The sequence below is a fragment of the Mirounga angustirostris genome, unplaced genomic scaffold, assembly GCF_029215605.1.
Source record: "Mirounga angustirostris isolate CCGP_5_RB_7025 unplaced genomic scaffold, mMirAng1.0.hap1 SCAF_10, whole genome shotgun sequence".
NCBI lineage: Eukaryota > Metazoa > Chordata > Mammalia > Carnivora > Phocidae > Mirounga > Mirounga angustirostris.
Window position 1 is genome coordinate 110,461,640 of NW_026991718.1, and position 13,189 is coordinate 110,474,828.

At 40.1% G+C, this 13,189-nt stretch overlaps 1 protein-coding gene across 1 annotated transcript; it reads left to right on the forward strand.

Annotated features, from left to right (window-relative positions):
* The first annotated feature begins 6,649 nt into the window (after positions 1–6,649).
* LOC135361841 (signal-regulatory protein delta-like) lies at positions 6,650–9,271 on the forward strand. The gene is made up of 2 exons (XM_064573540.1): positions 6,650–6,692; positions 8,826–9,271. The coding sequence occupies exons 1-2, from the start codon at positions 6,650–6,652 to the stop codon at positions 9,269–9,271; spliced, it is 489 nt and encodes a 162-aa protein (XP_064429610.1).
* Positions 9,272–13,189: the final 3,918 nt, after the last annotated feature.

Here is a 13,189-nt window from a genome sequence, read left to right on the forward strand (position 1 = left end):
ATGAGAAAAATATGCAGCCAAGAATACTATATCCAGCTAGGCTGTCACTGAAAATAGAAGGAGAGATAAGAGGCTTCCAGGACAAACAAAAACTAAAAGAATTTGCAAACACCAAACCAGCCCTACAGAAATATTGAAAGGGGTCCTCTAAGCAAAGAAAGAGCCTAAAAGTAACACAGATCAGAGGAACAGAGACAATAACAGTAACAGTCACCTTACAGGCAATACAATGGCACTAAATTCATATCTTTCAATAGTTACCCTGAATTTAAATGGGATAAATGCCCCAATCAAAAGACACAGGGTATCAGATTGGATTAAAAAAACCCAGACCCTTTGGTATGCTGTATGCAAGAGACTCATTTTAGACCCAAAGATACCTCCAGATTGAAAGTGAGGGGGTGGAAAACCATTTACCATGCTAATGGACATCAAAAGAAAGCTGGGGTGGCAATCCTTACATCAGACAAATAAGATTTTAAACCAAAGACTATAATAAAAGATGAGGAAGGACACTACATCTTACTTAAAGGGTCTATCCAACAAGAAGATCTAACAATTTGGGGTGCCTGGCTGGCTCAGTCATTAAGTGTCTGCCTTCAGCTCAGGTCATGATCCCAAGGTCCTGGGATCAAGCCCCACATTGGGCTCCCTGCTCTGCAGGAAGCCTGCTTCTCCCTCTCCCACTCCCCCTGCTTGTGTTCCCTCTCTGTTGTGTCTCTCTCTGTCAAATAAATAAATTAAATTAAATTAAAAAGAAGATCTAACAATTTTAAATATCTATGCCCCTAACATGGGAACAGCCAATTATATAAGCCAATTAATAACAAAATCAAAGAAACACATCAACAATAATACAATAATAGTAGGGGACTTTAACCCCCTTCACTGAAATGGACAGATCATCTAAGCAAAAGATCAACAAGGAAATAAAGGCTTTAAATGACACACTGGACCAGATGGACTTCACAGATACATTCAGAACATTCCATCCCAAAGCAACAGAATACACATTCTTCTCTAGTGCCCATGGAACATTCTCCAGAACAGATCACATCCTGGGTCACAAATCAGGTCTCCACTGGTACCAAAAGATTGGGATCATTCCCTGCATATTTTTGGACCACAATGCTTTGAAACTAGAACTCAACCACAAGAGGAAAGTTGGAAAGAACTCAAATACATGGAGGCTAAAGAGTATCCTACTAAAGAATGAATGGGTCAACTAGGAAATTAAATAAGTATTAAAAAAATTCATGGAAACATGAAAATGAAAACACAACTGTTCAAAATCTTTGGGATGCAGCAAAGGCAGTCCTAAGAGGAAAGTGTATAGCAGTACAAGCCTTTCTCAAGAAACAAGAAGGGTCTCAAATACACAACCTAACCTTACACCTAAAGGAGCTGGAGAAAGAACAGCAAATAAAGCCTAAACCCAGCAGGAGAAGAGAAATAATAAAGATCAGAGCAGAAATCAATGAAATAGAAACCAAAAGAACAGTAGAACAGATCAACAAAACTAGGAGCTGGTTCTTTGAAAGAATTAACAAGATTGATAAACCCCTGGCCAAGCTTATCAAAAAGAAAAGAGAAAGGACCCAAATACATAAAATCGTGAAAGAAGAGAGATCACAACCAACATCAAAGAAATACAAACAATTATAAGAACATATTATGAGCAGCTATATGCCAGCAAATTAGATAATCTGGAAGAAATGGGTGCATTCCTAGAGATGTATAAACTACCAAAACTGAACCAGGAAGAAATAGAAAACCTGAACAGACCCATAACCAGTAAGGAAATTGAAACAGTCATCAAAAATCTCCCAACAAACAAGAGCCCAGGGCCAGATGGCTTCCCAGGGGAATTCTACCAAACACTTAAAGAAGAATTAATACCTATTCTCCTGAAACTGTTCCAAAAAATAGAAACAGAAGGAAAACTTCCAAACTCATTGTATGAGGTCAGCATTACCTTGATTCCAAAACCAAAGACCACATCAAAAGGGAGAATTACAGACCAATATCCTTGATGAACATGGATGCAAAAATTCTCACCAAAATACTAGCCAATAGGATCCAACAGTACATTAAAAGGATTATTCACCACGACCAAGTGGGATTTATTCCTGGGCTGCAAGGTTGGTTCAACATCTGCAAATCAATTAATGTGGTATAATACATTAATAAAAGAAAGAACAAGAATAATATGATACTCTCAATAGATGCAGAAAAAGCATTTGACAAAGTACAGCATCCTTTCTTGATGAAAACTCTTCACAGTGTAGGGATAGAGAGTACATACCTCAATATCATAAAAGCCATCTATGAAAAACCCATACGAATACCATACTCAATGGGGAAAAACTGAGAGCTTGTCCCTAAGGTCAGGAACACAGCAGGATGTCCACTATCACCACTGCTATTCAACATAGTATTAGAAGTCCTAGCCACAGCAATCAGGCAACAAAAAGAAATAAAAAGCATCCAAAATGGCAAAGAAGAAGTGAAACTCTCACTTTTTGCAGATGATATGATACTTTATGTGGAAAACCCAAAAGACTACACCCCAAAACTGCTAGAACTCATACAGGAATTCACTAAAGTGGCAGGATATAAAATCAATGCACAGAAGTCAGTGGCATTCCTATACACCAACAACAAGACATAAGAAAGAGAAATTAAGGAGTCAATCCCATTTACAATTGCACCCAAAACTATAAGATAGCTAGGAATAAATCTAACTAAAGAGGCAAAGCATCTGTACTCAGAAAGCTATAGAATACTCATGAAAGAAATAGAGGAAGACACAAAGAAATGGAAAAACGTTCCACGCTCATGGATTGGAAGAACAAATATTATAAAAATGTCTATGCTACCTAGAGCAATCTACACATTTAATGCAATCCCTATCAAAATACCATCAGGTTTTTTCAAAGAAATGGAACAAATAATCCTAAAATTTGTATGGAACCAGAAAAGACCCCGAATAGCCAGAAGAATGTTGAAAAAGAAAAGCAAAGCTGGTGGCATCACAATTCCGGACTTCAAGCTCTATTACAAAGCTGTAATCATCAAGACAGTATGGTACGGGCACAAAAACAGACACATAGATCAGTGGAACAGAATAGAGAGCCCAGAAATGGACCCTCAACTCTATGGTCAACTAATCTTTGACAAAGCAGAAAGAATGTCCAATGGAAAAAGACAGTCTCTTCAACAAATGGTGTTGGGAAAATTGGACAGCCACATGCAAAAGAATGAAACTGGACCATTTTCTTACATCACACACAAAAATAGACTCAAAATGGATGAAAGACCTAAATGTGAGACAGGAGTCCATCAAAATCCTAAAGAACACAGGCAGCAACCTCTTCAACCTCAGCCACAGCAACTTCTTCCTAGAAACATCACCAAAGGCAAGGGAAGCAAGGGCAAAAATGAACTATTGGGACTTCATCAAGATAAAGAGCTTTTGCACAGCAGACGAAACAGTCAACAAAACCAAAAGACAACCGACAGAATGGGAGAAGATATTTGCAAATGACATATCAGATAAAGGGCTAGTATCCAAAATCTATAAAGAACTTACCAAACTCAACACCCAAAGAACAAAGAATCCAATCAAGAAATGGGCAGAAGATATGAACAGACATTTCTCCAAAGAAGACATCCAAATGGCCAACAGACACATGAAAAAGTGCTCAACGTCACTCGGCATCAGGAAAGTACAAATCAAAACCTCAATGAGATACCACCTCACACCAGTCAGAATGGCTAAAATTAACAAGTCAGGAAATGACAGATGTTGGCAAGGATGCAGAGAAAGGGGAACCCTCCTACACTGTTGGTGGGAATGCAAGCTTATGCAGCCACTCTGGAAAACAGTATGGAGGTTCTTCAAAAAGTTGAAAATAGAGCTACCCTATGACCCAGCAATTGAACTACTGGGTATTTACCCCAAAGATACAAATGTAGCGATCCAAAGGGGCACCTGCACCCCAGTGTTTGTAGCAGCAATGTCCACAGTAGCCAAACTATGGAAAGAGCCTAGATGTCCATCAACAGATGAATGGATAAAGAAGAAGTGGTATATATATACAATGGAATATTATGCAGCCATCAAAAAAATGAAATCTTGCCATTTGCAATGATGTGGATGAAACTAGAAGGTATTATGCTAGGCTAAATAAGTCAATCAGAGAAAGACAAGTATCATATGACCTCACTGATATGAGGAATTTGAGAAACAAGACAGAGGATCATAGGGGAAGGGAGTGAAAAATGAAACAAGATGAAACCAGAGAGAGAGACAAACCATAAGAGACTCTTAATCTCAGGAAACAAACTGAGGGTTGCTGGAGTGGAGGGGGGTGGGAGGGATGGGGTGGCTGGGTGATGGACATTGGGGAGGGTATGTGCTATGGTGAGCACTGTGAATTGTGTAAAACTGATGAATCACAGACCTGTACCCCGAAACAAATAATACATTATATGTTAATTTAAAAAAGATATTTACTGTACATTTTAAGGTAAAAATATAAGTTAAAAAATCAATTATGTTTCTATATACTAAAAATACATGTGACCATTTACATTATCACCCTCTAAAAAAGAGAAATAGTTATAAATCTCATAATATATGTACAAGATGTATATAAGGAAAGCTATAAAACCAATTAAAGCAATCACTTTTAAATCAAAGAAGAACTAAACAAATAGAGATACATCCCATGTTCATGGATAGGAAGACTCAATATTGTCAGGATATTCATTCTTCCCAACTTGATCTAAGGATTAAATGCAATCCCAATCAATATAAGAGCAAACTATTTGATGGATATTGACAAACTGATTCTAAAGTTCATATGGAGAAGTTAAAAATCCAGAATAGCCAACTCAATGTTGGAGAAGAACAAAGTCAGAGGACTGACACCATTCAATACAAGACTTACTAGAAAGCTACAGTAATTGAAACAGTGGCATTGGTGAAAGAATAGACACACATATCAATGCAACAGAATAGAAAGTCCAGAAATAGACCCACATAAATACAGCCAACTGATCTTTGGGAAAGGAGCAAAAAGTCTTTTTAACAAATGTTGCTGGAGCAATTGGACATCTGGACATCCATGTGCAAAAAGAAAAAAATTGATTCTAGACACAGACCTAACAACCTTCATAAAAATAACTCAAATGTAAAACACAAAACTATAAAATTCCTACAAGATATCATAGAAGAAAATCTAAATGACCTTTGATATGGAAATGACTTTTTTATAAATAGACTTTGTATTTTAAAGCAGTTTTAGTTTCACACCAGAATGGAACAGACAGTGCAGAGATTTCCCATACCACTCCCTGTCCCCACATATCACTCTCTCCAATTACCAATATCCTCCACCAGAGTGGTATATTTATTACAAATGATGAACCTACACTAGCATGTCATTAACACCCAAAGTCCATAATTCACATTATGTTTCACCCTTAGTATTTTATAGTCTATGGGTTTGGACAAATATATAGTGATATCCACTTTTATAGTATTATACAGAGTAGCTTACTGCCCTAAAAATGCTCAGTGCTCTGCTTATTTATCTCTTTCCACCCTAACCCTGGCAATCACTGATATATTCCCTTCCCCCATAGTTTTGCCTTTTCCAGAATATCATGTACTTGGAATCATGCAGTATGCAGGCTTCTCCTTTTGTTTAAGCTTCTTCCATATATTTTCAGGGCTTGATAGCTCATTTGTTGTTAGCACTGGATAATATTCTGCTGTCTAGGTGTACCACAATTTCTTTATCCATTCACCTACTGAAGGTCATCTTGGTTGCTTTCAAGCTTGGCAATTATAACTAAAGCTGCTATAAACTGTGAGGAGGAATCTGTTCCAGGCCTCTTTTCTAGCTTCTGATAGCCTCAGACCATCCTCTGATTGTACATGGCATTCCCACTGTGTCTTCACATCATATTCCTTCTGTGTATGACAGCTAAGCTAAGCTGTGCCTGAATTCCCGGTCCATAGGAACTATGAAATAATATGTGTTTCCTTAAAGTAAGTTTGTGGTAATTTGTTATTCAGCAAGTTCCCCTGTTTATATAGCTCCAGGCCATTCTCTTATCCTGATGCAGAACAAAGGTACCCTCCACCTTTCTGTACATTGGTCCCCTTCCCCTCATCCCATATGGCAACGCAGTTTGTAATTTTCATACTTTGGCGTCAGTACATATTGCTAAAAGAGTGTGTAATGAGGCCCCACCTTGATCTAAAACCAGACCCTCAGAACATCTTCGGCCAAGACAAAGAACATGAGAAAGGATGCAAAATTTCTTTCCAGGAACTTCGGTTGAAGACTTCCAGGTGATCCAGCCTGAGAGTTCAGTTTCAGTCAGAGCTGGAGAGATCTTAACACTGGGCTGCAACGTGTCTGCTCAATCCCCAGCAGGGCCTGTCTTGTGGTTCAGGGAGAATGGGCAAGAACGACACTTAATCTACAATTTCAATGGAAGCCAATTCCCCCGAGTAACCCAAGTGGAAAACACAGAGTTCAACCAAACAGACTATTCCATCCGCATCAGTGATGTGTCACCCAAAGATGTGGGCACCTATTACTGTGTGAAGCTAACAATAGCGCACCCTGACATGGCGTATGTATCTGGTTCAGGCACCTTTGTGTCTGTGAATGGTGAGTACACCCTGACAAACTCCATCCTCTTGGTTTATAAAAATAAACTTTTTAAAATCTGAAACATGTACCAAATCATCACTACATACTAGATTCTGTGCCCCTTCAATCACAAACCACCCTATAAGTTAGATTCTGCAGATGGCCCTATTAATTAACCATTCTGTGGTCCTGTGCCTAATATTGAATCAAGCCATGTTGACAGGCCATGCCCTGCCCTGATGGCCAACTCCACCAAACCAGTGACACATGACAAGGGAAACTCTCACATAAAAAGACACCAGGTTGGGGCGCCTGGGTGGCTCAGTTGGTTAAGCGACTGCCTTTGGCTCAGGTCATGATCCTGGAGTCCCTGGATCAAGTCCCGCATCGGGCTCCCTGCTCAGCGGGGGGTCTGCTTCTCCCTCTGACCCTCCCCCCTCTCATGCTCTCTCTCTCATTCTCTCTCTCTCTCTCTCAAATAAATAAATAAAATCTTAAAAAAAAAAAAAAGACACCAGGTAGGCACAATACAACTACAGGTGTGCACTTTATGATCCAAAAAATGAGAAAAACAGACCTACATGGCCAGCTGGCTTTTCTAAGGTCTGGGGGACAATCCTGGGATGAGAGCTATCCACTGAGTATCTTCTAACCTATGCTCTGAGACCCATTTTCCATTCACTGACCCTTGTTGCCATATCTTATCTTCCAGATTCAGGATGAAATCTTAACACGGGGTAGAGTTTGCCTCCTAAGCCCAATACCTCCTGAGCCAAAGCAAAGGGATCCACAGGCAGGCAGAATCTCTACAAGCCTGCACAAATCCACTCACCCATTTCTCACTGGAATGTGAGTGAAGCCTGGTGGCAGGTCTCTGAGGGGCCACCACAATGCAGTCAGGACCCCGTTCCCCACACAGGAAGTCAATGAGTGGGTGTGGTCTCCTACTACGGCTTCTGGAGAGCCAGGAGACCAGAAGGACGGGTCTTGAGTATCACCCACCCCCACATCTTGTTTGGAAAAGCTGTCCTAGAGGGGTTGAGTCACTCTCCTGGCATTTGATCTTTTCCTGCTCTGCCCTAATCTACCCCCAGCTCTGCTATTCTCTTCTCTGAGGACAACCAGTGTTTGCTACTTCTTGCCACTCTCTGGATTAATTATGTTAAATGCAGTGAGATTAGTGTGTCTATCTGTTCTTCTGGGAGAACTAGTCTTCCTCAGTGATGTTCTCTTCAAGTCCAGTCACATTCCATGATATCCAACTGGCCATGGAAAATTTACATATGTCCCTCAAGCCAAAAAGTGTGAGTGTAGGCAGCTTCCCCACATTGTCTCCCAGCCTCACCAGACGAGTTCCCTTGTCTCTCTAACCCACACCTTAGCCCATCTGTGCTTTTGATGGTTTGCCAACCTGAAAGGAGAGAGATTACCAGGACCTGACTAATATGGGGTAGTGATGGTGGTGGTAGTGGGTGTTGGGGGTCAGTTGTGGGCCCTCCAAAATTGATAAGGTCCCTTGAGGTTCTACTCTTTTTTCTTAAGAGGAAACTGTCTCTCTCTTCCCCCTTGCCAGATAAGCAGAGGAACCATACTCTGCCTGCATGCCTCTATTTAGTAGTCTTAAATGGCTCCTGAATCTCTAGGTTTGTTATCTCTTGACTTACCCTTTCTCCACACCTCTCAGCACTAATATCTCCACAAATTCAGTGGCTGCTCACCCTTCAGAAAAGAGATGAGGGTCAATCCCAAACTCCCTATAGGTATGAGGTCGACAGAGGACACTTGGACCCATCTCCAAATGTATTGAGTGATTTTTGGCATTTAGATGGGAGAGGGACTGGTCTCTCTCTATAAACACTATCAGTACATAATCCCAGTCCTCTCCCTCCCTGTCCTCCTCTTTCCTTGGTTAGGGGCTGGGACGTGGAACTGGGGAGGTGATACATCTGATCCTCTGCACTGACTCCTCTCCCAGGTCAGGAGCTTCCACCACTTGCAGAGGCCTCTCTAAACTCAGTGTGTGTGTGTGTGTGCACACACGTCATTAACAGAAGTCATGAATGAGGCCCACCCATGATGTGGATCCTAGTTCTTCAGTCCTGCCTGGGCCAGAGCACGAGAAATGGGAAATGATTTTGCATTTCTTTGCAGGAACCACACATGAGATATTCCAGGTGCAACAAGCTGAGATGACACAGACTGTATCAACTGGAGAGACAATCATCTTGAGTTGCAGTGTACCAGATTCATTTCCAAAAGGACCTGTCTTATGGTTCAAGGGACATGGGCCAAACCGGGAATTAATCTACAACTTCAAAGAAGGTTTCTTTCCCAGAGTAAAAGAAATTGGACACCCCACCAAACCTGACAACACAGACTTTTCCATCCGCATCAGTGAAATCTCTCTTGCAGACGCCGGCATCTACTACTGTGTGAAGTTCAAGGAGGGGAAACCTGACACAGAGTTCCAGTCAGGTCCGGGCACCAAGGTGTTTGTGACTAGTGAGTTTGTCTCCTCCACCCCCTGTTATGGGCTATCATCTCAGTTAACCAATCCTCTATTCATTGAATTACTAGATTATGCTAAATATTATTGAAGGTGCATTATACATTTGATCTGTCATTCTCTCAGCAACCTGTGAGTTAAGTGTTTTACAGGAGGAGAAACAGACTCAGAAAGGTCAATTGAATGGTGAGGGATATTTTGGTTGACATCCCAATATTGAATAACCCACACCCAATAGCTAGATTTAAACCATTTAAGGTAATTTCATGACTCCCTACTAGTGGTTAACTCAAATATGAGACTGGCTTAAGCCAATTTGTGTCCATAAGTGAAAAGGACAGACTTGCAGAGAAATCTGGGAAGCTAATACAATTCTCTCTCCTGTTGGCTAGGAACAAGGAATCAGTTTGCCCCAGGTGCTCCAGAGAGACATCTTATGACCATGAGGGGAACCAAGTTGAGGAAAAATCTGCTCTAGAGAAGTGCAAAGATGTAAAGAATGTGGGTTGACAACATTGCACAGCCATATTGTTCCTGGTTCCAACCCCACTTCTGGACCTCCGATAATGGGAGAGAAAACATCTTGTTAAGCCAGTTTGCTTAAAGTCAGCACTGTCCTAAGGGATGCCAGGTGATAAAGTTCCCACATCCACAGAGCACTGAAGTACAATTTCAAACCATTTTTTTCTGTTCCTAAAGCCTTACTTATTTAATTTTTCTATTTTGTTATAACCTCTGAACTCTGAGCAACATCCAGCTTGAGAAATGATTAAATTGGTGTTACTACAATACTACTATTTGTTGGGCATCTACTGTACACCAAGCATCTACTTTTCCCATATTATTGTATTTACCTGCATAGCAACTTGAGTATAAGAATGATTATCTTTATTGTGTGAATGAAGAAACTGAGGCTCAAGGGAATTCAGGGGTACAGATAGTAGGAGAAAAAGATAAAGTTGGTCTGGGCTCTCTCCAGCATGCTCTACATATTAGTGAAGAACCTTTCCTTACAAGGGATAAAAACGAAAAATATTAGTTTAATGTGATCCTGTAGCTGAGGAGGATTCTAAGTTCCTCACAGAGCTTTAGGACTAAGGACTCAGTGCCACCAAGACTCTTATTCTTTGAAATTCTTTCATCTCTATTCATCTCTGCCTGGCTTTTGCTACACATAGACCTTATCCATATAATGGAAGAGATTAAGTATAGAAAATGTTGACATTCATTACCTCATCCTAGCAGCCAAGATGGAAAGAGAGCTTCTTATTCCCAGCCTCCACAAATGAATCCCAAGGAGTCATTTGAAATCGCCTTTCCTATGCCTTTCACTTACTCATTATTATAAGGGAGAGGAAGTGCTAGGTAGGGAATCCACCAACCCAATGATATAAATGTTCAACAGGCTAAAAACAACATTTATGTCCACCCCAAGGTCCAACCCTTCAATGTAACATATGAGGAAGTTGAGACCCAGAGACTGGGCTTACCTAAAGTTACACAGGGAATGGATAATAGAACTCAGATCTCTTACTCCCATAATCCTTGGGTTTATGGCTCTGTCTTCTTCCTAATAAGAAGATTCTAGTTAGATTTGGAAGTGTGGATGTACATGAAGATGATTTAGAGGAAAAATACTGTGAATAAGTTCAATCTCCATGTTAAGAGCCAAAGAGTAATAAATATATTAAATTTATACCATTTCTACATAATAAGTAAAAGGTATATATATATATATAGTTTTAAATACTGAGCTAAGTATGTTTGCTATGGTTGCTGTAACTAATCATCACAAACTTTGGGGTTTAAAACAGGAATAGTCTTATGCAGTTGGTATGACAGTGTGAGAAGCTCCATGCATCTACTCCAAGCTACTGGTGAAAATTATTGTTTTTAAATCATTTAAGGTACTGACATCAGTAAAATGACAGACTAAGAAGTCCCCAAGCCTTCTCCCATGGAGACATCCAAATAACCACACTCTATGGGCCAAAATACCTTTGTAAGAATGCTAGAAACCAACTGAGAAGCAGCAGCACCCAGGCCAATGGAAAACCAAGAAGGGATTCCAGTGAAAGCTGTAGGAAAGTTTGCAAAGTTTTGTACACTCATACGCCACCCCCAACCTGGTGTAGCGACACAATTAGGAAGAAACCTCCCATACCTGCTCCACCCTCAAGATGGAAACAGAACAGACCATGCATCAAACAATCTGGATTGTCTGGGGGCTGCCTGAGGGGATGGTTTCTGTGTCATCTGATTCAGAGCATAGTAGGAACAGCAGAGCAGTTTAGAAGCGCAAATAATGAATCATGAAACACTACATCAAAAACTAATGATGTACCGTATGGTGACTAACATAACATAATAATAAAAAAAAAGAATTTAAAAAAAAAAGAAAAAGAAGTGCTGAAAACAGAGACCATCAAAGTGGCTCAGAGCTACAGACATTATGCAGTTCCACAAGATGACACCAGGAGGAATAAGATTGTGATCTCCTGAGAAGAAAAAACAAGCTGTTTAGGGAATTTGAGACAGCTAAAAAAACACACACATTGAACATTATATCAAAAACTAATGATGTACTATACCTTGGCTAATTGAATTTAAATAAAAAAATTAAAACACACACACAAAGACAGTATATTCAACAAATGGTGTTGGGAAAACTGGACAGTGACATGCAGAAGAATGAAACTGGACCACTTTCTTACACTATACACAAAAATAAATTCAAAATGGATGAAATACCTAAATGTAAGCCAGGAAACCATCAAAATCCTAGAGGAGAAAACAGGCAGCAGCCCCTTTGACCTCAGCTGCAGCAAATTCTTACTAGACATGTCTCTGGAGGCAAGGAAAACAAGAGCAAAAATGAACTATTGGGACCTTATTAAGATAAAAATCTTCTGCACAGTGAAGGAAACAACCAACAAAACTAAAAAGCAACGAATAAAATGGGAGAGATAATACCTAGAGGGTATTATACTAAGTGAAATAAGTCAGTCAGAGAAAGACAAATATCATATGATTTCACTCATATGTGGAATTTAAGAAACAAAACAGATGAACACAGGGGAAGGGAAGGGAAAATAAAATAAGATAAAAACAGAGAAGAAGGCAAACCATAAGAGACTCTTAACTATAGAGCACAAACTGAGGGTTGCTGAAGGGGAGGTGGAGGGGAGGATGGGCTAAATGGATGATGGGCATTAAGGAGGGCACTTGTTGGGTTGAGCAGTGGGTGTTATATATAAGTGATGAATCACTAAGTTCTACTCCTAAAACCAATACTAGACTATATGTTAACTAACTTGAATTTTAGGAAACAGTCAACAAAACTAAAAGGCAACTCATGGAATGGGAGAAGATATTTGCAAATGACGTAACAAATGAAGGGCTGGTGTCCAAGATCTATAAAGAATTTCTAAAACTCAACAACCAAAAAACAAATAATCCAGTCAAGAAATGGGCAGAAGACATGAACAGACACTTCTCCAAAGAAGACATACAAATGGCTAACAGACACATGAAGAAGTGTTCAACATCACTAGCCATCAGGGAAATACAAATCAAAACCACAATGAGATACCACATTACACCAGTCAGAATGGCTAAAATTAACAAGACAGGGAACAACAAATGTTGGCAATGATGTGGAGAAAGGGGAACCTCTTACACTGTTGGTGGGAATGCAAGCCAGTATAGCCACTCTGGAAAACAGTATGAAGGGTCCTCAAAATGTTAAAAATAGAGCTACCCAATGACCCAGCAATTGCACTACTAAGTAGTTACCCCAAAGATACAGATGTAGTGAAAAGAAGGGGCACATGCACCCTAATGTTCATAGCAGCAATGTTCACAATAGCCAAACTGTGGAAGGAGCCAAGGTGTCCTTCAACAGATGAATGGATAAAGATGTGGTTCATATACACGATGGAATAATACTCAGCCATCAGAAAGGATGAATACCTACCATTTGCATCAACATGGACGGAACTGGAGGGGA